This window comes from Drosophila gunungcola, unplaced genomic scaffold (assembly GCF_025200985.1).
Source record: "Drosophila gunungcola strain Sukarami unplaced genomic scaffold, Dgunungcola_SK_2 000051F, whole genome shotgun sequence".
Lineage (NCBI taxonomy): Eukaryota > Metazoa > Arthropoda > Insecta > Diptera > Drosophilidae > Drosophila > Drosophila gunungcola.
In genome coordinates this window covers 584,503-610,789 of record NW_026453216.1, presented here as the reverse complement: position 1 = coordinate 610,789, position 26,287 = coordinate 584,503, and the positions used below count along the sequence as shown (strand labels likewise).

At 44.3% G+C, this 26,287-nt stretch overlaps 1 protein-coding gene across 2 annotated transcripts in view; it reads right to left on the bottom strand.

Moving 5' to 3' along the window:
* Positions 1 to 2,180: 2,180 nt before the first annotated feature.
* LOC128264029 (synaptosomal-associated protein 25) overlaps positions 2,181 to 26,287 on the bottom strand; it is a 475,697-nt gene continuing 451,590 nt past the window's right edge. For both annotated transcript variants that reach the window (XM_052999312.1, XM_052999313.1), the window contains exon 8: positions 2,181 to 2,443. In XM_052999312.1, the coding sequence (XP_052855272.1) occupies positions 2,381 to 2,443 (63 nt within the window). In that variant the 3' untranslated portion in view covers positions 2,181 to 2,380. The remainder of the gene's footprint in view (positions 2,444 to 26,287) is intronic.

The following is a 26,287-nucleotide window of genomic DNA, read 5'->3' as shown; positions in this document are numbered from 1 at the left end:
CTGAACTAAAAAAAGGTGCAAAAATATTTCGAAATCTAGACGATGCATCGGGTTTAGTCAATGGAGCTAAGGCCAAGGGCTTTTATGATAGTATATTACGATAGTATATTCGCAAATGGTCAAACAGATGTCGCATTACCTCGCTTAAAAGACCTTTCTGTAAACAAAATCGTTAAGGCCGCTTTTTAAAAAATTTGACAACAAGTGTAAACAAATTAAATGTAATTCTAAGACTATTGTGTTTAGACCAACTATGTATAAAAGTGTGATTAGCATTGAATTTATTTTTAACGACATATTGCGCTTATGTGTAACTTTACTAGCTAGTTATGGGGGTGCAAGCTTTAGCTATTTCTAGCCGACTAACCGCAAAATAAGCTAGATTTTCAAAAATTCGTAGAACAAACTTTTGTAACGACCTGACCTGACAAACAGACACCGAAAAATTTTGATTTTGAGATATTCCAAAACAAAGTATTTATACAAATTAGTCGTAGAGTAAAAAAGTATTGTATTCTTTGAAAATTGTGTAAAAGGTAGAAGGAAGCGTTTCCGACCCTATAAAGTATATATATTCTTGATCAGGATCAACCGAGTCGATCTAGCCATGTCCGTCTGTTTGTCTGTCTTCCTGTCCATCTGTATGAACGTCGAGAACTCGGAAATTATTAAAGCAAGAGATTTGAGATTTGGCATGCAGATTCTATTAATTCCCACGCATCGCAAGTTTATATCAAAACGGAGCCACGCCGACTCTTACGTCCACAATTGGTAAAAGTATATACTATCATTCTGAGACATGTAAGACCGTGGATATTGGACTCTGTATGTGCGATCCGGTCACATTTATCAGTAGACACAAACATTTAAAAATCGAGCTGTTGCTTTCGAAGTTATAGGGCTATTTAACCCTCTGGCGCCGCTCAGCCGCTCCTCTACCGCTGTTTGGCCGCTGCTTAGCCGGTATTCACTGCAGTAAAGAGACATAACGAAAAAATTATTAGCGTTCGTTGGGGGTGCTGTACGCTCTTACCTTCTAGTGTTGGCTGAGCAGTTTGACAGGTGGTGCCACCTGAACTTTGATTGTTTTGTAAGGGGAGTATTTAGTTTGAGTTTCTTATAGTCGGTAAATTCGACTATAGCGTTCTTTCTTTTTTTTTAATAACTTTTGAACGGAGCATCGGAGCATTCAAGCAAATTGGGGGGTTCTATCGCATATTTTCAGCAAAATTCAAACTATGGTAAAAAAATTGAGTATTCTGTCACTTTTCACCGCCTTTGGAATGCAATCCATTTTCTTTTAGTGATCCAAAAAGTTACCACACAGGCATTTAGTGTGTAAGGAAAATTGGGAAGGATAAGGCGAATTGCTAACGAGAACATAGCAATTCTCTTGGATTAATAGTCTACTGTCAGCAAGGGAACCAACGGTTAAAGAACACAACAAATATAGACATTTTATAAGCCGATTATTTATTTCAGTTCACATTATTAATATTTCAACTCAAAATTTGTGTTAAGACTAATTAAAAGGCATTAATAACATTTTCAAGTGAGCAAAAAATGTTAATAAAACCTCATGTTATTATATATATATATATATATATATCTTTTTTACTTTGAAGTTATAGTTTTAATATATTATACAGTTTTGTGCTTCTTATCAATAATAAAAGTTGATATTACATGAATTATGTTCGTACAATTATGTAGCGTATTAGCATTACAATTTTTTATTAAATTTAAATATCTTGTTAATTTAATGTTTAGCTATAAGTTTGTAGCCAAATACTTTTATTGATTATAAAGAATTAATTTTAAATTCAAATTTCATATCATTAATAAGCTACTCAAAGTAATTTTACCACAGTTTCAAATATTCAGAAAATTCGAAACAAGATATTTTCTAACACTTATTATTAATTGGATAAAAATTTGTAGACTAACTAATAACAAATATTACTAACATAAAAACAATGAAAATAAATGTAGTAATAAGCTTTTCCAAAATCAAGTAACAGATAATTCTTCTAAACACTTTTTTGAAAATAAAGTGATAGGTGTTCATCGCTCCATAAATATAAGCTACTCACCAAGGGCAGCTCGGTTGACCAAAATTAAAGAGCAAGCATAAGAAAAACTTTTAAAATTTGGTAAAACCCAAATAAAAAAAATATATAAAAGTGTTCAAAGAAAAGTGTTATTCTTTTAGCAAAAGTTTGTTATCTTATATTTGCACAGCATGAGACAACTGTTTTAACTATAAGAGCACAAAGAGAGTTGAAAACATGAAAAAATATTTTGTTTCGCAGCATACGCTCAAATCAGAATGTTTTTTTTTTCAAATGTTGATGAATATTTTTGTCGTCTTTTAATCTCATTATTTTAGTAGTTGATGGGCTCTTTGATTAGCAACAGCTATTCTCGCTTCATTGGATTCCCCCTGAAAAGAAATGCAAAAGACAATTATTGAAATGCATATACAATTTGCCATGGGTAGACATTTTGTCCACCTTACGTATTGTTGTAATGAAACAGGATTACATTTTTTCATTTTGCAAAATAGATAAACAATTTTATTTATTTTTCGTATACATTTTTTTGGTAGAAATTCTTGCTTGGAAACTTAAAGAAATTTCTTGTATTCCATAGGTACTTCGAATTTACGCGCCACGTTATATCGTCAGTACGGAATGTCAGCTATCATTTAAGCAAATTTTATTTTATAGTTTGTCCCTCATAGTACTTTACTAAGATTAAATTAAGGTTAAGTCAGTGGAAAAGATTACGACTCTCCGCTCCGGGATTGTTACCAATTTTCAATTGTAATCAATGAAATGAGGATGCATAATAACCTCAATTGCTAGTTTGTTTGTTTACTTAAATTTAGAATACAATTAATGATCCCCATAGTCAGATAATATTGTTGTTTATTGAACAATTCAGGAACTATCGAAAGTAAAATAAGTGATCTATTAATAAATGTGTTCATCCATCGAATAGTCAAGTACAATCTATGTGACCAAGTAAGCCAGAAATTGGTCAACGTCCAATCACTTACTCGTTGAATTGTTTGTAACAGGTAAAAAGAAGCGTTTATGACTTTATTAAGTGTATATATCGTTGATCATGATCTATAACCGAGTCGATCTTGAGATGTCCCCCTGACCGTCCTGATTTCGGATATTATAAAAGTTAGGGGTTCGTCATTTGACCTGCAGATTCTGTAACGCCTTTTATTTTTTTGATTTAAAATAAAACTCGAACTCCAATATTTTCGAATAACTAGTTATAAAAAAAATGCATGGAATCCTGATTAAAGTTAAGCTTTCTCTGTCACAACTTGAACATTTTTCAATTGCGATTCAGTGTACGTTTGGAGCTCGCGAATTTAAAAAATATCGGAGTGCAAAATTTGCACAAATAAACAAACATCAGCTTTTTAAGTTAATATCTGGCTTGTCTTTATAAGCCTACAGTTCGAGTTTTATTATAAATCAAAGAAATAAAACTCAAAGAATAAGTTATTTTTTTAGTGCTGAAAATATAACTCAACAAATAATCGTTATTTTTTCAGATTATCCTTCAAGTTTTAAATTATAATTGAAAAATATAAAAATGAAGTCGGCATTTGAAACTTTAATTCATAAGTATTATTCTGGTATAGTTGGATTATTCCGTGATTATGATTTCTTTGTTTAAGAAACAATGGTTGTTCTCGGTCCCTGTTAATTATTTCGCCGTTCTGTAGCTGTTCTGCCGCCAGAAAACTCAATAGATAGGGCCGTGGTGATCGCTGATGTAGAGTGACAGAACAAAAGAATATTTACTGGGGTAGGGGTGCTGCATGGTTTTACATATGCCACAGCATGACTTAGTTGTCGGCTTGCTTTTAGAATAAGAAAAGTCCACATATCGATTACATTGTTTGGATTAACTTATATAATCCTATAATATGAACTTTATCAAAAAACTCTTTAACAAAGAGTTCGAGATCTAGGTAAAATACACAGTTCATGTTTAGTGACTTTTTTGAGTAAGGCTGATAGTTTACGAGAATAATTAACACAATTAACATTGGTTTACAAATTTAAATCGATGAAATTTTTCGGACGTGAAACCTTGATTTTCCGGTACAGATGGAATCCCTAATTTAAAAAATTACTCTCAAAATTTTATGTAGATATGGACAATGGGTATAGAATTCCCGCTGGCAAAAATGTTGTTAAACAAAAATCGCGCAACAGCAGCAAACCGATCAAAAGATTTATTTTCGTATTCCCTAAAGTTATTTGATTCCTTGCACATAATGTTTATAAAATAGAATATAGGGATATGAAAAAAACAGACTGTCTTTATATTTTTGCTTTCTCTGACAAAGTTTTGGCTGTTCACTGGAATAGCAGTTTTTAAATTTCTTCGTCGAAAATATATATATATAGTTTAATTAAGTTGATTATTTTAATTTAAATGGCAATACTCTAAAACGATAGTTAAATTTAAATTTTAATTGGTATAGTATCTCGTTGTTATCTTACTATTTTATGATTTTTTATGCATTTTGTTTTTGCTTTATTGGCCAAGTGTGTACACACCAAAAATTTGTCAATCTTAATTGTTACTTTACTATGTAATACATTTTAAAGTATTTTGTTGTTGGTATTTAATAGCAACGTTACTATTAAAATAGTAAGAAAAACATTTTTATAATCCTTACGAATTTTGTAATTGTTTCTATAGTTTTCTATAGTTTGACAATTTTATACCCTGCGGCAAATTTAAAGGTCTTGAGAGTTATCCGAAATTTTATTACGCAATTAAGTGATCGAGTTTAAAGTAATACTAAATAAAATGTCTGAATGCTTACGATAATATTTCTTATGAAACAAACAGTGAAGAAAAAAAAGAGTAAATTTGTAATATTAAATTTAAATATATATTATTATTCTTTTGTTACTGTAATTGAGATCGCACGATATATGAAGTTATGAAAATTTAAAGTTTTATTAAGGATTATGCATGCTAGTTTTAAACAATACCTGTGTACAAAAATATCTAATTTTAAATGAAGTTCATATCTTTCCCTCTTATATGTAGTAAATAAACAATGATTAAAAGTAAACAATCATATTTTTTAACTCCATGCTGACCCGAGAGCCGTCGTAGAATCAATTATTTAAAGGGGCCTGATGCAGTATTTTATTGGAAGAGCATTGGCCAAGGTAGGGTGGGCTGATAACACCCCATTTACATCTAGGGGCGTGTAATGTGTATCTGTCTGTCTGTTTGTTATGCTATCTCTTTTCCGGCCGATATTGGCTCGTTGCCTGTTTGCACGCGCAACATTTTAATTGTTAAAGATATTCAAGAGCACCCGTAAGCTGCAGCCTCTCAAGAACACCACGACATTCGCTGACGAGTTAGAGCCGGATTTAAACGCGTGCAGGGCTAACAGTTTGCAATACCATCAGGTAACGTTGTTTGTTACATTACAAAGAAGATGAAAAGAGAAATTGCAATTATATATATTATTATTATTTTACTATAGACAAAATGCATTGTTAGCACAAGCTATTGTCCAATATATGAAATCGTGGTGTCATATAAACGTATTGTTTTGATTGTGTGATGGTTGATGGCTGACCTTCTGTCTGTTTTGATGACTAACTTGGCTGTAATTCTTTTCATATTTAATACTCGGTCCACTTTCGTGAGTGCGATAATAATTTAAATATGAAGTCCTGTGTGTCTTAACATAACTGAAACATTTTTTCTTAAAGTAATGATATTGATAAAAATCCATGGAAATTTGTGGCATATATTTTGATTGTTTACACTTTGCTTAAAATGACTGGTTATAAAAAAGTCTTTAATTTAGACTTGCCTAACATAATTGCCAGCATAGCGTAGTGTTACGCTGCTCAACTCTCACGCGGAAGTCTTTGGTTCGAATCTCGCCCACGGCGAGTTAGAGTTAATAGAATTTCCTAATTATCAGCGATTTACTGAATATGAATTATAAAAATAATCGACATTTTCTTCCCTCCTAGCGTTCCAGAGACACCTCCACTTCAAGAACGAAGGGCAAGAACAGTGGTCGACTCACAAGCTATTGACAGCCTCTGTTGCTGCTACTCTGTTTACAATTTAATGGTAATGAAATAATTTTAGAGTCAATATAACATCTTTTGGCGGTCCCAAAATGCAACTTTTTTTTTGTGCAGTTAACTATTTTGTGGAAAAATTACCATTTCATGAAAAAATAGCATTTTTCCTAGGTTTGGACGGTCTTAACCAGGGATTAAGACCAAATTAAATTCCGGTTTCGGTTACAGTTACAACCAATATGACTATTTCGATTTTGGTTTTGGTAAATATTTTTTGTTTCATATAGTTGGTTTTGGCGACCTTTCAAAAGTATATTAATTGTTAGCCGGCTCGAGGTCAGGATGTTGAAAAAAAAAACACAAAATTATTTCAATTTTGGTAATTTTGTCAATATGTTTCGGTTGCACTTCGGCAACCGTCTTCAGGACAACTATAAAATAATTACAACGATTTTAATATTTTTAACAAACAGAAAACAATTTACATTTGACATACATTTAATTTACACGTCTGTTCATCCGTATGTCTGTAGGTGTTTTTATGATATGTAGCATTTCTATGGTGAATCGTTTTTGTTTCGTTTACAATGACGGTACCGTAACCAAAAAAAATCGGTTACCGGTATTCTACCAGTTCAAATAAACTAATTGTTTTTATTTCAAACATTTGTACTTTGTAATTTATGTGTAAAATAATTACATTTGTACATATTTAGTACCTATACGAACTTTATTTTATATGTATTGGAGGGCATGACCGTCACCGTGCAGGAAAATGTAAGCACACGATAATGATGTGATTAGCTTGAGAGTTTATTAGCGACTGACTCGCATCTGAAGTTTTGTCCCTGATACAATACGAGTCTTATTGTAGAGTTACGAGCATGCATTGCTTCGGATGACTAACATTTTCAACACATATCCTCAAAGCAAGCACGTTACAATATTGCTAGTACAAATTCAACAATTTTACAAATTCCTGGTGTTTCTTCTTTGCCAAATTCTTAGTCAATACATCTGCAATCATTGCCTCATTACAAGCATATTTCAAAACAAAACTTAATCTTATCTTATATCTACATGCTTCGTCCTTGCATTATGTACCGTATTCTTTGCTAGCTGCTGAGCGCTTAAGTTATCTCCATACACGACCGTTGGAATATTCGGGTCGCCACAACCAAGTTCGACAATAAGCCGTCTCAAAGCAACTGCCCCTTTACACGCAGTCGACAATGCCATATACTCAGCTTCGGTGCTGCTTAGAGCCACGCTGTGATGCTTTCTCCGATTTCCATGAGATCGCACCGCCGGCCAGGAAGAATCCTGTCACAGCCCCAATCGGCGTCGACATAGCCAACGAACGCTTGTCCTGTCTTTTTATAGTGCAACTTGAAGTTCATCGTAGCCGCTAGGTACCGCATGACATGCATGACTGTGTAGATCCTTGTTTCGCTGAGCTAGTTTTGCAACGGAATGCAAAATATCGGGTCTGGCCGTGAGTGCCAGCCACATCAGCTCACCATCTGCTGATTGATACGCCGTTTCGTCTACTTTAGCACACTTTTCATCTCACGCAACCTGGTATCCTGCGTCCAAAGGAGTAGACGCAGGTCTGCAGCACTGTAGATCATGTCGACGCAACCAATCCCGAATGAATTATGCACAAGAGTGATCTCTCACAGTTCACCCTCCCGTTCCACCTTCATGCCGAGAAGCAGTCGTATTGCGCCTTTGTCAACACATTCGAAAGCCGTCGAAATCGATGTCTTGATATCAACCAAGTCTGATTTGGTTTTGCACGCTATAATGGGATCATCAACGTAAACCAGGATTAAAGCAATATTACCTTCGCCAACTCGCTTATACAAGCACGGCTCATTTTCCAATGGTTGGAAGCCTATGCTTTTCAGAACGCCATCCAGTTTGATGTTCCATTGTCTTCCAGCCTGCTTTAAACCGTGTATAGCCTTTTTCAGCAAGAGCACCTTTTCCGTCTTGCTGCCGTGTTCATAGCGAATACCCGACCATGCAGTACTCCGTGCCCTTAGGTTGGAACTTCCTTTTCTGCACATCTTTGTCTAACGCCACTGCAGTGGAGCCAAAAACTTTGAGTTGAATGACAGATGGCTTCTTACCAGTCCACGTTTCCATTGGCGTCATGTTGGTCAGTGCACTCGTAGGTGACCGATTGCATAGGGACATTTCCACCAACGTCCGGTTTAAGCGATCGGCAACACCGTTTTGCTGCGGAGTGTAGGGGACTGTAAGCGTCCGTACTATCCCATTTGATCTCTGGAAATTATCAAACGCCCGATTCACGTACTCGCGGCCGTAGTCGCTCCGGATGCACACTAGTTTCTTTTCTGTTTGTCGCTCGACCATATTTTTAATCTCCACGAATTTGTTAAATATTTCGTCTTAGCGCATCAAGAAATATATGAACATGTGCCTCGACTTGTCGTCAACAAATGCAAGAAAATATCTCGACCCACCAAGCGATCTTGTTCCAAAGGCCTCTGATCTTTTTTCCGTATCTTGCTCACCATGGCGGTCTGCGTGAAAAATCAGCCTTCTCCAATCCATTCACAAACTTGGTTTTGCTTGGTCCGAACATTTTGTGCCTTAAAAATTCGTCACGTACAAGCGCAGTATGACATTTATTTTGCGATTCGGAAAATAAGTACATGCTGCCGACTTTGTTGACATTTATATGAGAGTAACTGTTTTCCTGCACAACTTTGGCACCGCTTTTACCGAATGTAACTACATAACCATTGGTTGCTACTTGGCTCCCGGACATAAACTTTCTTTTCAATTTTGGGCCATATAGAACATTTCTCAACCTTAATTCACACTCTCCAATTTGCAAGTTCACTTCGCCTTTTCCTTACGCTCTTAACAGGCCATCATCAGCGAGTCCAATCATTTCGGTGTGGTCTACAAACTTCTTAAAAATGTTTCTCTTACGTCACATGTGGCTAGTAGCGCCACTGTCGAGACACCAAGTCTCTTGATCATGAGAACCGCTGTTCAGTGCGCCTAATAGAGAACAGTTCATAGATTTTGTTCGCCCATTACTCTCCACTGCTGGTCGATTACATGTACAGTTTCTCTGTATGTGATCGCGCCACATTTGTAGCACTTTACCGTTGGTTTGCTTTTTCTCGGTCGTTGCCTAGCGACAAACGCTCACTCATTCCGATCTCACTGTGTCTTCTTTCTCCTCCTTCCTATAACTTTATGCACAGATTTTCAAACGCCGGTAAATCGTCACGCGTTTCTATGTCAACAACTAAATTTTCATAGTCTTTTAGGAGACTGGAAAGTAAAATAATTGCTCTCAGCTCTTTATTTAGATCGATATTCACCCTTGCAAGTTGATCTAAGATTTCGACAAACACACTTATGTCGCCGGTCACTGTCTGTCCATCTGCCATCTTGAGATTTAAGAGCTTCTTGTAAAGCGATACCTTGCGGACGGGACCGCTTATCTGATGCACTTCTCTTAGTCTTGACCAGGCCTCAGCGGCTTGTAAACAATGCTTGACATACCCCAACTGTGAGGGCTTTACACTTAAAATAAGCGTCGCCAAGGCCTTTTGATCCATGCCTAGCCAGTTCACGCCTTCTGGAGCAGCTTCTTGTTTTAAACTGCCCTGATGCGACTTCCCACAGTTCAGAGTCCACCAATACACTCCGCACCTGGACGCACCACGAGTCGTAATTCTTCTCGTTCAGTTTCTCAATTCTGTACATTGCACTCATTTTTCCGTTTCGATCTGGGCAGTAAAAACAAAAACGAGCCACCACTCAAACTATAATTTATTTCATGTGCACGTTGGGTTACCTGGCCCATAACCTATTGGAGGGGACGACCGTCACCTTGCAGGAAAAAAAAAGCACTCGATAATGGTGTGATTAACTTGAGAGTTTATAAGCGACTAACTCGCATCTGAAGTTTTGTCCCTGTTACAATACGAGTCTTATTGTACAGTCTTATTGTAATATTACGGCCACTTCGTTTTAAATCTGCGTAAATTCTCAGCGACAACATTACGCTCAAGTGGCCACATGAAGACGACACCAACTCAAGTGGCTGCAATAACCCGGCCGCTGGGCCACAAGAGCTACAGCGGCAGCACCAGCAATAGCGACGGCGGCAGAACCTGCAATAGCGACGGCGGCAGCAGCAGCTAAACAGCGGCAGAGATGCAACAGCAGCGATGCAGCGGCAGCGACGCGACGATGGAGACAGAGCGACAGCGGCAGCGCCAGAACGTCAGCGGCAGAAGAGCAACGGCAGCAACAAGCAAGCGAAAGACGGTTGACCGCCCGCTAGCTGCCTCAGCTCAACAGCCGCCGCCCCTACCACTGCGCTAGATAAAGTGCAGCGCTCACATCCGGAGCGCAACAAGCAGACCAACCAAAACCGCTGCCGTCGGCTACGGTTCTTCCGCGTCTGCCAACGGCATGCTGACGCCGGAGGACCGGAGTTGGTTAATAGGCCAACCCACTAGTATTTATGAGCTCACTTCTGTAACCACAGTAGTACTTTGCGGACCTAATATTAGATGATAAAAATAAACTTATAACGTAATCCGAAAGAAAAGTTGTTGCCCTCTTTAAGAACCAGAAAGAACAAGTGAGCAAGATGCAGCTGATAAACACCACCATGAGATAATATAGGGGAGCTTCGTACCCCCCCGGCCATGACTGGCCTTAACTTATATAAAATTCAACTTTCTCATTAAAACTTAAAAAAGAACATTCCAAATACTGGCCTTTTATTATTAAAACGCGCGCCCAAAGCCAACAACACCTGGTCACATTTATTCGACGAAGTTATCGATTGCCGATAATAAACCGATAAAACCCGATTATCCAAAGCGGGATTATCATCATCGTCCGATCTGGTCACACTAAGCAGCGCCTATATAAGCGGAGACACCGCCCCAGACCAGTCACTTGCGTTCCGACGACTCTCGCGGAAACAACAACTAGGAGGAATACCCGGGTAAGTGTTCTGGTAGTTAGTCTTGGTAGTGGTGGTGGATCCGTAAGAGTTCGGTTTGAAATTCGGCTCTACGACCTGGTGAGAATCACCGACGCCCGGTGTGGTTTAGGAATACGCACCCAGGCCCGGTCGAGATCGCTAAGCCCGGCACGGTTTTCGTAACTCCGGCCCATCTCAGTGAGTTCCTCCCAGAAGTCACATTTCTGGCTTCCGACCCGGAAACGATACGGAATAAAATGGCAGCTCGAAACTAACGATGCCCGGCAGCTCGAAACTAACGATGCCCTACATTCCCACATCCCACGAGAAAATCCAAGTAGTTTATTCCTCTAAAACGACCTAAAACACTAAGAACCCGACGCACTCGAACGACGAGACACGACGACGCCAAGCAGTGCACAATCGGCCCTTCCGAAGCGCCGACACCAAGCAGAGCACCCAGCCACAGCGCACCGTCGACATCAAGCAGTGTATAATCGACCATCCCAACGCGTCAACACCAAGCAGTGTACCCAGCTACCGCGCAACGTCGACAACAAGCAGTACATTCGGCCATCGCACTTCGGCGACGCCAAGCAGTTCCTTGAATCATTGCACAGTGCCAGTAGCAAGCAGTGCAACATACGGCCCTTCCGTAGCGCCAATCCCGCACACCAATCAGTACGATACTCAACGAGGTGCGATATACTCGGCCCTTCCGCAGCGTCGATATCAAGAAGCAGTACCACATTCGGCCCTTCAGCAGCGCCGACTTATCAAGCAGTATCACTCTCGTTATAATTATAGTTAGAAAACGTAGTCTTAATCAATCGTACTATTAAAATATAACCATACACTGTAGCGTTCGATTTCTGTTATTCTTTGGGGAAAGGGAGGTAAACCGATCAAAAGAGGAAATAAATTTCTGTCTCGAACCCTGGCCACGACGAGCTAAACAGGGTCGTTAAATTGGCGCCCGAGCAAATTGAACACAAAAAGACAGTATCCTCAAATAGAAACACAAAAGATCGTTTACCCTCTTCCTCAACACAACACAAAGTAATACAATGGCAGACAAATTAACTCGAGGCTGGATAAGCAATGCCAATAAAGCCCAACTGGAAGCCTATCTAATAGAATTCGAGGTCAAACCAGAAACACTGTGCGAGGACATGCGAAGACAAATGTCAGATTTTATAAAGAACGGCAACCACGGCGAAGAAACTATCAAACGCCTTTTAGAACTGGCTCAGAAACACGCAAGAAGCCCATCACCAGCACCTAACGGAACAGGAAACCAACCGAAAGGCATAAATGGGACAACCGACACAGAGGAACACATCGAGGAAAAACATAAATATCTGCAAGTGCCCAACCCGACGGAGTTTGTCGAAGGAAAACCTGGACCTAAGCCCACAAGGACAGAAGGAAATAAAGTGGCCACGATGGGAGTAATACGAAGTTGGGAAGAATAATACGACGGAACTGGAAACCCGGAAGAGTTCATTAGTAGAACAGAGGAATTAGCAGAGGCATACGGCATAGATATAGATCATGAAGCAGGAGCAATGGTAATACTTCTCAAAGGCTGTGCCTTGGATTGGTATCACACCCACCCAAACCCGATGCCGTCATGGAGCACTTTTCGGAAAGAATTCCTAGAGTATTACAGGCCAACGGATCATGAGGAGAAAGCTATGGAAAGCATAACACATAGACACCAGGGCGAGAACGAGCAAGCGAAGGAATATGCGCTAGAACTCACAGATAAAAACAAAAACTGGAGTGGGTGTACCGAAACAGTCGAGTGGAGTTCAAGCGATATGCTAAACGTGGAGAATGCCAAACCCTAGCGGAATACCTCCGACTAGCCGAGGAATTCGAGGCACAACAACCACATGGGCACACAGCACAGCAGACAACGCAACAAAGACCGGAAACTCGCTTGGGACATCAACCACCAGGAAGTTAATGGAGACCACCAAGGAACCAGTGGAGACCCCAAGAAACACAAACAATACTTAACAGAGGCGTCACAAGATCTTGGGACATGAGCAATAGATGCGGGCGGTGCAAAGCAGTGGGACACACAGCACGCGAATGCAATAACCAACCAAGACTGTTCTGCTGGGTATGCGGACAGGATGGAATACGAACAATTCATTGCTGCCGCAGGAATGAAGCGACGGGAAACGGAAGATGCCCATGGGATCAGAGCGGGCACCCAGGGCACACACCACACCCGCAACATCAATAAAATTCAACGGTCGACGTCTACTAGCACAAGTCATCATAGGCAGCACAAGAATTCGTGGTGCAATTGACACAGGAGCCACACGGAGTTTTATCGGCCAAGAACTAGCCAGCAGAATAGCTAGACATGGAAAAAGAAAACAAGTAATCGAAGCCATAAGACTGGCAGACGGAACAAACAGAACGGTCACAGAGGCACTAGAAGTACCAATACAACTCGGGACACAAACAAAAACAACAACACTATTAGTCCTCGACGAAGTGATCGGAGACCTACTCTTGGGAATAGACTTCTTAGAACAATGCAACGCTACACTAGAATGCGGCGGCATCACAGCGAAAAATAAAAAGAAGAAGAGGAGTCAACGCAGAAGCAAGAAACACAAGAGACACGGCATCGGATCACTAGAAACAGGGGATTTAACAGACGCACAAATCCAAGAGACCCTCAAAAGATAGCTAGAGATGATGAGCCAAATCAAAGGAGTAAGTCACATTGCAAGCCACAAATCTTCATGAAGCACGACCGCCCAATTAAACAGAGGTACTACCCTCGAAACCCAGCAATGCAGTCAATAATATACAAGCAAGTCGACGAACTTATAGCACAGAACCTCATAGAACCCTCACACTTCGCCTACAGTTCGCCAGTGGTAATCGTGGAGAAGAAAAACAAGGAATGGAGGCTTTGCATAGACTATAGGCAACTGAACGAGCACTCTGAGCGAGACGCATACCCAGTACCACGAATGGATCACATTCTCAACCAACTCCGCGAGGCAAAATACATAAGCACACTGGATCTGAAAAGTGGCTACTGGCAGATACCGATGGACGAAGACAGTAAACAGTACACTGCCTTTACGGTACGAGGACGCAGACTGTTTCAGTGGAAAGTAATGCCTTTCGGATTACACACAGCACCAGCGACGTTCCAAAGAGCGCTAGACTCAGTAATCGGACCAGAGATGGAACCATTCGCGTTCGCATACCTGGATGACATAGTGGTAATCGGACGCACGAAATGGGAACACCTCGAGAAGCTACAGGAGGTAATGAGGCGACTTCGCAAGGCAAATCTTAAGATCAACACAGAGAAATGCCACTTCTTTACGGAAGAACTTAAATACCTAGGACACGTAATCAGCGCAAGAGGTATACACACCGATCCAGAAAAGATAGCCGCGATCCTCAACATGCCAAGCCCACAGACAACGAAGCAAGTACACAGCTTCATAGGGGTGGCCTCCTGGTACAGAAGATTCATCCCGAACTTCACTGAACTAGCGCAACCGCTGTACAACCTGGTCAAGAAGGGGACAAAGTTTAAATGGACCGAGGAGACAGAAGAGGCGACCAAAAACCTAAAGAAAGCCCTACGCGAAGCACCGGTCCTGGCTTGTCCGGACTTTGGAAAAACCTTTATTCTTCAGAGGGACGCCAGTAATTACGGACTAGGAGCAGTACTGACCCAAGAGTACGAAAACGGAGAACACGTTATTTCATATGCCAGTCGGAAGCTTACAAAAATAAAACAAAACTACTCGGCTACCGAAAAAGAGTGCCTGGAAATACACTGGGGAATCCAGAAAATGAGGATGTACCTGGAAGGGTACCACTTCGTCGTTATCACGGACCACCAAGCACTTAAATGGCTTAACTCGATCGAGAGCCCTTCAGGACGGATTGCCAGATGGGCATTGGCACTGCAGCCATACTCATTCGAGGTACGCTATCGCAAAGGCAAGCTTAACGTCGTGGCAGACGCATTATCCCGAATGCTCGAGGAAGAAATACACGGAGCTGAAGTAGAAGAGGACGAGTGGATGAAAAAGAAACTTCTTGCAATAGAAAAAGAACCAGAAACATGGCCAGATTATGCATTAATAGAAGGAAAACTATACAGAAATCTACCGTCATGGGCCGCAGACGAGGATACACAACCGTGGAAGCTATGCGTGGCAAAGAACCAAAGAGAACGAGTGCTACGAGAAGACCACAGCGAAACTACAGCAGGCCACCTAGGGGTTAGGAAAACGAAGCATCGGGTCATGGCATCGTACTACTGGCAAGGGATGCACAGAGACATACAACAGTACGTACGTCGCTGTGAAACATGCCAAAGGTACAAGACCTCACAGCAGCAGGCAGCAGGGAAAATGCTAACAGAAATAGCAAAAGCACCCTGGAAACACTCTGCATAGACTTCGTTGGTCCATTACCGATTCTAGTCACGGCAATAACAGTGCTTCTAGAGATGTTCGACAAGTTGTCCAAGTGGGTGGAGCTAGCAGCTGTCAGAAAGGCAACAACAGAAAGTGTATTAAATTTTTTACGGGAACAGATCCTCACACGACATGCTACACCGAAAAAACTCATCTCGGACAACGGGGTACAGTTTACGAGTAATAAGTTTAAGGCACAGTTACAGAAATGGGGAATCGTCCACCAGTTAACAGCGCCATACACCCCGCAGGAGAACCCAGCCGAGAGGGCAAATAGGACAATAAAAACTATGATAGCTCAATTTTTCGGAACCAAACACACACGGTGGGCAATGGCAATGGCCATCAATAGCATCAGGTCAGAATCAACAGGATACAGCCCGGCGTACCCACTATACGGACGGGAAATACGACTACCGGGGAGCCTGTATAACGAAACCACACCTGGATCCGGAATGTTAAAGGAAACGATAGAGGCAAGGTTGAAACGCATGATAGAAACGAGCAAACTAGCACATCGGAACATGGGAAAAGCAGCACAAGACCAAGCCAGATCATACAACCTACGGAGAAGCGGCTGGAGACCCAAAGTAGGAGATCTCGTATGGGAACGACAACACCGTCACAAAAATATATAATTCAACTTCCTCATTAAAACTTACAAAGAACATTCCAAATACTGGCCTTTTATTATTCAAACGCGCGCCCAAAGCCAACAGCACCCGGTCACATTTATTCGACGAAGTTATCGATTGCCGATAATCATCGCCCAATAAAACCCGATTACCCAAAGCGGGATTATCATCATCGTCCGATCTGGTCACACTAAGCAGCGCCTATATAAGCGGAGACACCGCCCCAGACCAGTTACTTGCGTTCCGACGACTCTCGCGGAAACAACAACTAGGAGGAATACCCGGGTAAGTGTTCTGGTAGTTAGTCTTGGTAGTGTTGGTGGATCCGTAAGAGTTCGGTTTGAAATTCGGCTCTACGACCTGGTGAGGATCACCGACGCCCGGTGTGGTTTAGGAATACGCACACAGGCCCGGTCGAGATCGCTGATTCCGGCACGGTTTTCGTAACTCCGGTTTTCGTAACTCTCAGTGAGTTCCTCCCAGAAGTCACATTTCCGGCTTCCGACCCGGAAACGATACGGAATAAAATGGCAGCTCGAAACTAACGATGCCCGGCAGCTCGAAACTAACGATGCCCTACATTCCCACATCCCACGAGAAAATCCAAGTAGTTTATTCCTCTAAAACGACCTAGAACACTAAGAACCCGACGTACTCGAACGACGAGACACGACGACGCCAAGCAGTGCACAATCGGCCCTTCCGAAGCGCCGACACCAAGCAGAGCACCCAGCCACAGCGCATCGTCGACATCAAGCAGTGTATAATCGACCATCCCAACGCGTCAACACCAAGCAGTGTACCCAGCTACCGCGCAACGTCGACAACAAGCAGTACATTCGGCCATCGCACTTCGGCGACGCCAAGCAGTTCCTCGAACCATTGCACAGTGGCAGTAGCAAGCAGTACAACATACGGCTCTTCCGTAGCGCCGATCCCGCACACCAAGCAGTGCGATACTCAACGAGCTGCGATATACTCGGACCTTCCGCAGCGTCGATATCAACAAGCAGTACCACATTCGGCCCTTTAGCAGCACCGACACCACTTAGCAAGCAGTATCACGCTCGATATAATTATAGTTAGAAAACGTAGTCTTAATCAATCGTGCTATTAAAATATAACCATACTCTATAGCGTTCGATTTGTATTATTCTTTGGGGTAAGGGAGGTAAACTGATCAAAAGAGGAAATAAATTTCTGTCTCGAACCCTGGCCACGGCGAGCTATGCCGCCTCCCAAAACAGGGTCGTTACAGTATATTGAACTTTTGCACAATACATATCTACATATGCAATGAAGATCAACATCAACAAGAAATTTTGTCGCGCCAAACTAACACACTCAATATATGTACACAAACTTTAACGCCAAAAATGTGCGTACTCAATATACATACATACATAAGTTATCACACAAAATAATACAATTCCCCAGACAGAAGAAAAGAGTAAGCATCGATTGCACAACAAACAGCATAGCAAGGCCTCAATAATACAATTTTTTTAAACCGAAGAAGAGAACATTTATTGCACAACTAGCACCAAGGCAATGCACAATAAAGTTCAAACGAACTTAGCCACGTGTGCTGAGCTTGCACCTTTTGGTCAGCGAACGTGGGAATGCAGAACAGCCAATTTCCAAAGTTGATCGAACTCAACTAAGTGCAAGCAATAAAAACAATAATTAAAATGCACTGGCCAATTACAATTAAGTCTGGCCAACGGCGACGGCGACCAAGAGCAGCAACCAACAATATAAAAGAAACATCAACAGCGGCAGAGACGGCGGCAGCGATGGAGCGACGCGTAGCTATAAAAAACAAAACAAAACAATAAAGAGAAGTTTGATTTATTTTTATATCAAAATCATAATCAATCTTTTAACTGGCGCCCGAACAGGGACCTAATTAAAAGCGCGATAACAAGTTCCGCGTCTCGCGAAGTTCAGAAAGTAAGCAAGCTCTGACGTTTCGTTTCGAACCTCCGCCAAATCAGTGAGAAGTGAAAAACAAAAATTCCGAGACCCGGAAGTGCAAAAGTACCGTTTAAAAAAAGCCACAAATTGTCACTCCTGAAAAAAAACAGGACTTGTACACGGTGGAATAATCATGCCAAATTTTATCGCAGTGATCCCTTTAGTATCCGTTCCAAGCGAACGTGAATTAAGGTACAGAGAAGGCCACTTAGTAAACTCACACTCAGGAGAGTGTAACGAACCGATTTTCTTTATTATCTGCTCGCTACGAATGTCGTGCGGCTAGCTCAGAAGATGTAAGTGTTCGTCCCACCAAATTTATATGTACGTGACCGCCCCTTTGACCAGTGAAAACACACAGAAAGATTGGGAGTATGCAGTGATCCTTTATTCGCCGACTTGACCCTCGGCCGGGGTGGTGTACTGGTTGTGTAGAATTACGTCCTGCCGTCGTCTCCTTCCTACGTTGAACGCCTCTCTGGATCGTGCCGGCTGCGAAGTGGTGTCTTCCTCGCCGGTTTTGCTTGCGATGTCTTCTGCCACCCTTGGCTCGGCGGGTTTACAGGGACGAGGGATGCGTCACCGTTCCCAGACTAGGGTGAACAGGCACTGTGCTCTCAAGGCGTACGCCTTTCGCAGCCGCAGCCTCCTGTCCCTTGCTCTGTCCCGGCCGGTCGCACCGGACGTCGGCTCAGTTTCTACCTGACGGTTCAGGCGTACGCCGGAAGCCGCCAACGCAGTCCCTGGGTCAAACGCCAGGTTCTAGACGAACGCTTCCGCCCTAACCTCTCTGCCGCAGGCTTAAGAATTCGAAGTGTGGGCTGCTCGCTCGACGCTCGTTTTCGTCGTCCTGGGGTCCTCGTTGTCCTTGTCCGCCTCCAGCTATCTCGACCAGCTCCGCTCCTTGTTGGCGACTCGGTAAGCTGCCGTTCTGGGACTCTAGCGGTGGACCGCTGTGCTCTCAACGCATACGCCTTTCGAGACACCAGCTGAACAAACGCGCGTCCTTCCGGGCTAGTCGCACCAGGACCTTGTACAGTTCCTGCAGGACGATCAGGCATACGCCGGAGTTCGCCAATGCAGTCCTTGTAGGCAGGTAGCTAGTTCTGGACACTTTGCTTCTGAGCCCACGGTTCTTCGTCGAAGGACTCTATTTGTTCACTTTGTCGGACACGCCGGGTGGGATGCCCAGCTCAAATCGCGACAGAAGTTGTAACAAAGCGCCTGGACTTAGCCGTGTGATGCCGTAAGGACCTCAGCTACCTGTGTCTCAATTCGGAGACTTTAGCTCTAAGTCCCGAACGTCTCGACGTAGCGATCTTGTTTCCTTGATGACTCCGCACGGCTTTACTTGCTCCTTCACGATGTTTCACTGGTTACTTGTTCACTTGATGACTGTTACTTGTTGACTTGATAGAAATCGACTGATCCAGCTTCCTGCGCTCGGCCGGTTTATATAGGCCTCCATTTACCGCTAGTTATCGGCGTCTCCTTGCCTCCTGGTCCAAAGTCCACGGTTTTACCGTTCGACCTTTCGTCCTCTGTGCCCGGCACTAATATCAGGGTCCAAAGTCCGGTGCCGTCCCGTTACTTCCTTCTACCCACGGCCCTTCGCCGCTCTCTTGTATTGCTGTCCCTCTCGGACTCTCCTTGGCCTTGTCTGGTGCTCAGTTCACCACTCTCTCTCTCCGCACTACCGTTACTACGGGCGAATTCGCCGCGTAACTGGTAACTGGTAGGCCACTGCTTGCATGCGCTCACTCTGCTTGCTTCTTAACTTGTGGGGAGTTATTCAACTCCTCACATTCTCCCCTTACTTCGGGAATGAAAAAGAGACTCGCTGTTCTCTCTGCCTTGGTACACTCCACATTCTGACATTCTTCCCTCGACGTGTCTTCTCGTACTTGTCCTCGTTCGCCTGTAGTCTTCTAGTCGACTTGCTCCTCCCGACGGTTCCCACGACGCTCACAGCTCCTTCTTGAGTTCCACAGCGCCGATCCTCCTTCCAGATTTTGAATTTCCCGCCCCAGACGTTTCCCCCGTAGACTTTTGAATTCCCGCCCAGACGTTTCCCCCGTAGACTTTTGAATTCCCGCCCAGACGTTTCCCCGATGATTTTTGAATTCCCGATATGTCTTCTCCGTCGGATGGCCACTCTACATCGTGCCGATCGGTCTTCAGTCGTTATCGGTGTTATCGATAGTCTCTCGTGTGACTCTCTGTTGTATGGTCACTCTCCGCCAAATCGATCGGTCTCCAGTTGCTATCGGTTCCGTGACCCAACGGGGTGTTACCACTTAATATATCGATGTTCCACGGTGTGACTCCCTGTGCCGATATTTCCAGTATTTTGTGCCCACCGATCGACACTATCGTCTAGTGCCGATCGGCCGCCATGAATCGAAGTGCCCCCATCCCCTTGTTTATAGTGACTTCGCACAATGCTTTGGTAAGCGCAATTTCCTGTCTATTTCATTTTTACTTATTTTCTTTTTCCCCCAAAGCTTGGCCCAGGATTGCAGAGTTGACCTTTCCTGCCCTTGGGGTGGGGGTCGACGACCCTGCTCGGCTCATCGCTTTCTTGCGTCGTTCTGCATTTAGTTGGCAAGTGGTTTGTTTCCCTGCGACCCCGGTTTTCATGTATATCTCTCATTTCAGATTGCCGGATCATCCGTAGTGCATTTCATGTGTGTGTATTTTACTTCTTTTTTTTTTTTTAATCGTGGCCGTTTATGTGTGTGCGCGTTATTTTCGTGTTTTTCCGGCTTGGCATGCTACGGTAAAGCTCTCGAGCTGTACCGTCTCCCCTCTTTCCTCGGGAAACAAAGATCTGGTCGTGGTCTTCCTCGATTCGTACAGAGTCTGCCGACGCTACGGATTGTTGTTGGCCTGCGGTCTTTTCGGTTTCTTGTCCTGTGCATCACCTTCGCGGCGTATTAACGGATGACTCTGGCTTCATGCCCGACGCAGAATCTGTTTGCCTCGTTGTCTGGGTCACTGTGCCTCCCTGTTTCCTGCGTTCTATATAGACTCTGGTACTTGTGCCCGACGATATAGTCCGCACTTTTTGTCGTCGAATGTTTGTGTGTTCCAGGGGTCTATATAGACTCTGGCTTATGCCTGACGCTATAGGCTGTGCCTTTTGTCGTTGCATGCTTGTGCTACCCTGCGGTCTATATAGACTCTGGCTTATGCCCGACGCTATAGTCCGCACCTTTTGTCGTTGCATGCTCGTGTTATCCTTGCTTGTCTGTACCGAGTCCTTGTGTTTGTTGTTTAAGCTCACTGACGTGGACTGTTCGTTCTTTTTGCGTATCCTTGTGGCGGATTTTACAAATGACTGGTGAGACGAAGTCTATTACCGTGTACGGTCCGTCGTATCTCGGCGCTAGCTTTGCCGCGAAACCCTCGGCTGCCTTTGACAGATGGTGCTCCTTCGCCCAGACTGTGTCCCCTATCGTTGGATTCCATTGCCTCCTTCGTAGATTGTAATGCCTGGCTTGGTCCTGAGCAGCCTTCTCCATGTTCCGGCGCACAATTTCGAAGATCTCCTTCATCTTATTGGCCTTATCTTCAGGCGTTTCCGTCTGCTTTCCCGTGCCGATGGTTTCCCTGTCGTACAGGGCGCTGGGCAGTCGAGGCTCCCGAGCCTGCGTGAGGAAACACGGGGAGTACCCTGTTGACTCCGACGTACTTGAATTTACCGCTAGCATAATCTCCGGCCACTTCTCGTCCCAATTCCTCTGGTTCTGTCCTGCAAACTGCGCTATCATGGTTTTAACTGTCCGGTTTGCTCTTTCCGTCGGATTCTCCTGCGGTGTATATGGTGCCGTGAATTGTTGCTTAATGCCCATTTCGTTGAGGAATTTTTTGAATGCACGGCTGGCAAACTGAACTCCATTGTCCGTTATTACCACCTTCGGAACTCCGAACCTAGCGATGACTCTTTCTCGGAACCCCTTTTGAAGTGATTCTGCCGTTGCTGCTCGCAGTGGCACCAATTCTGTCCATTTTGAGAACCTATCTATCAGAACTAGCAGCATCTGGTTGCCATGCTTCGACCTGGGCAATGGTCCGACAAAGTCTGCACATACCGTTGCCCATGGTTCTTCGGGTATTTGCGTCAGCATTTTCCCGGCTGCCTGCATCTGGTTGGGCTTGTACCTGAGGCACGTCTCGCATTTCCGTACGTGTGCTCGGGCGTCCCTATGCATTCCTGGCCAGTAATATCGAGCCGCCAGCCTTGCGATCGTTTTCCGACTTCCCACGTGTCCAGCAGCTGGTGAGTCGTGATTCTCCTTCAGGACTGTTTCCCTCAGCCCCCGTGGGACACAGAGCTTCCATGCTGCCACGTCTTCGCTGCCTGCTCTGTGCGGGATATGCCTGTACAATGCGCCTCCCTCCATGATGTAGTCCGGAAACTTCTGTGGCTGTTTGTTAATCTTCTCACACATATCCTTGATCCAACTGCATGTTCCCTGCGTGTCCTCCGGAGTTTCTTTAGCTAGCCTAAAGGCTTCTGGTAGAGGCTGTCTTGACAGTGCATCAGCGACCACGTTAAGCTGCCCCTTCCTGTATGATATTTCAAAATCATACTGCTGCAGCTCCAGGGCCCACCTCGCTATTCTTCCTGAGGGACTTTCGATGCTGTTCAACCATTTAAGCGCCATATGGTCCGTCACCACCTTGAAGTGGTATCCTTCCAAGTATGGTTTGAGCTTCCGGATTGCCCACACGATTGCCAGGCATTCCTTTTCGCTGGTTGAGTAGTTCTTTTCCGCGTCATTCAGGGTCCGGCTTCAATATGAAATGACCTTTTCGCCGCTTTCAGTTTCCTGCGTCAGGACTGCCCCTATTCCATAATCGCTTGCGTCCGTCTGCAGTACGAATGGTTTATCGTAATCCGGGCATGCCAGCACAGGATCGGCCACTAGCCTTGCTTCACCTCCTCGAACGCCTGCTGGTGCTCTGGAGTCCATGTCCATTTCGTGCCTTTCCGCAATAGATCGTTTAGTGGTTTTACTATTCGCGCAAAGTCGGGCACGAATCGCCTGTACCACGATGCTACGCCCAAGTATTGGCGCAACTCCCGGATGGTTGTGGGTGGTTCCAGCTCGGCTATGGCTGCTACTTTTTCGGGATCGGTGCCGATTCCTTGGTCCGTAACGCGGTGTCCCAGGTAAAGCAGTTCGCTTTTGAAGAAATGACATTTTTCTGGATTTATCCTCAGGTTGGCCTGTTTAAGGCGTCGGAACACTTCCCTCAGGTTCCTTCTGTGTTCTTCCAGTGTCCGTCCGATCACGATGATGTCGTCTTGGTATGCAAACGCGTGTGGTGACATCTCCGGTCCAATAACCTGATCCAGTGCTCTCTGGAAAGTCGCCGAGGCGGAGTGTAACCCAAATGGCATTACTTTCCACTGGAAAAGCCCCTTTCCTGGCACTGTGAACGCCGTGAATTGCCTGCTATTTTCTTCCAGAGGAATTTGCCAGTATCCGTCTTTCAAATCCAGACTGCTTATGTATCTTGCCTCCCTCAACTGGTCCAATATGTAATTTATCCTTGGCGTCTGATAAGCATCTTTGATGGATTTGGCATTGATCTGTCTAAAGTCGACACAAAGCCTCCACTGACCTGTCTTTTTCTTCACCATGACTATCGGGGAGCTGTACGGGCTTCTCGAGTGTTCTATGCATCCCTTCTCCAGCAACTCGTCGACTTTCGCATTGATTTCCCCTTGAACCTTTGGATTTTTTGGGTAGTATCTCTGTTTGATTGGTTTGTCGTCCTTCATGGTGATTCGGTGTTCGGCTATGTTGGATGTTCCACTCATTGTTCGAAACTCCGCGAGCTCCTGCTCTAGGAATTTTTCAACGTCGCATTCCTCTGAGTTGGTTTGCACCACTGCCACGGACAATTTTTCCTCTAACCACCCGTTGTGCCTTCTTCTTTCTGGGATCACCACTGTATGTCCGGCACACCTTATTTCGGCGCCGACTCCTGTGAGGAAATTCCATCCCAGCACCAGCGAGTCTACCACTCCTGGTAAGATCAACAGGCTCATGGGCAATCGCTTATTGCCGAATTCGATTTCCACCTCGAGCTGCGTGTTTATCCCGCTGCACCTGCCATCTGCCAACCTAACTTGCCTTCTCGTCCTTGTAATCTTTCCATAAGCAGCCAGTGTATCCGCCAGCTCCTCGCTTATAAAGCTCGCTGTTGCTCCGGTGTCGATTGTGGCTTTGTGTGAGGTTCTGCCAATCTGTACCGCTGCGGATAACTGCTGTTCTTCTTCGATTAAATCGCCAGTTAGTTTGGAGAGACAACACCTTGCGACCCCTGCTCGCCTCTCTGTGGCTGGGATCGCAGGCCATTTCCCGATCTCTGGCAGCACTCTACACTCCTCACCCCCACCTTGCCGCAAGTCCAGCAGAAAAGCAGCCTCTGATTTTGGCATCCTCTTGCCCAATGTCCGTGACCGCCACACCGTCTACAGGCTTCGTGTGGGTTCACGATGTGTGTCTGTGACCTGTGGGCTCTTGGAGCTGCGCTGGGTGGTCTCTGATTGGTATTGGGTGGCCTCCATAACGTGCTCTGGTGGTTGTAGCTGTTCGGAGTCCATTGTCTTGGACCGTCAATAGGTGCTTGGTGTCCGCCTTCTTCTTCGCACCTTTTACACGTGACTTGTGGTGCTGTTGTTTTGCTTCGCGAGAATTTGTTTTCTTGAATAAATGCTTCTCGCTCTTTCTCGAGTTCTTCATACTCGTCAGCCAGCACCATTAGAGACTCTAGATCGTCTATCTTATATGTCCTCAGGGAAATCCTCAGGTCAGGCGTGCAGTTTTCCTTTATCTGCTCGAGTGTTTCCTTTGGGGAGTAGCCAAGTGGTCTCATCATGGTCTGCATGTCAACCATATAGTCCTTGAACGACTCTCTAAAGCCCTGTTTCCTTTGTTTGACCTGATCTGCGAGCTTTGTGAAGAAACCCCTTGGCAGGAAATACGTTTGAAAACTGTCGCTGAACTCTCCCCATGTCCTCCAGTGTTTATTGTTTGATATGAACCATTTTAGGGCCTTGCCTTGCAGCAATTCAGGCATGGCTCGGGGAATGAGGTTCAGGTTCAAACCGTATGTGTTTGCTGACCATTCCACTTGTTCCAAAAACTCCAGTGGTTTCTCCGTGCCGTCAAACTTGAACGACCATTCCCTGACTTGCTTCGCGACTTTTGCATAGTCTGGTGCGCTGGGCCTTTGCTGTTCTGTTCTTCTTTCTTGGCTTGGGCCCCTGGATCTTCCTGCCTCCTTCATGCTCTCAACGCCCAGGCTGGCTATGAGCTGTTCAGCGTCTGGGACTTGTAACTTGCCGCTCGAGCTTGGTTTGTCGTACAATTCCTCCAGCTCAGCCCAAATTTCCGCCATTCCTGGGTCGTTTTGTGTCTTCGTAACATACTCTGAAAGGGCCTTTCGCATGTCGTCCGACTTGCCCTCCAGGATAATGCCAAGCTTGGCTGCCACCTTTGGGAAATCCTCTTTCTTGAGGAGATAGATCCAATTTTTCCCCATTTCTGTTTATTGCTGTATTTTCATTGTCAGGACAATCACGTTGGGCGCCAGATGTAACGAACCGATTTTCTTTATTATCTGCTCGCTACGAATGTCGTGCGGCTAGCTCAGAAGATGTAAGTGTTCGTCCCACCAAATTTATATGTACGTGACCGCCCCTTTGACCAGTGAAAACACACAGAAAGATTGGGAGTATGCAGTGATCCTTTATTCGCCGACTTGACCCTCGGCCGGGGTGGTGTACTGGTTGTGTAGAATTACGTCCTGCCGTCGTCTCCTTCCTACGTTGAACGCCTCTCTGGATCGTGCCGGCTGCGAAGTGGTGTCTTCCTCGCCGGTTTTGCTTGCGATGTCTTCTGCCACCCTTGGCTCGGCGGGTTTACAGGGACGAGGGATGCGTCACCGTTCCCAGACTAGGGTGAACAGGCACTGTGCTCTCAAGGCGTACGCCTTTCGCAGCCGCAGCCTCCTGTCCCTTGCTCTGTCCCGGCCGGTCGCACCGGACGTCGGCTCAGTTTCTACCTGACGGTTCAG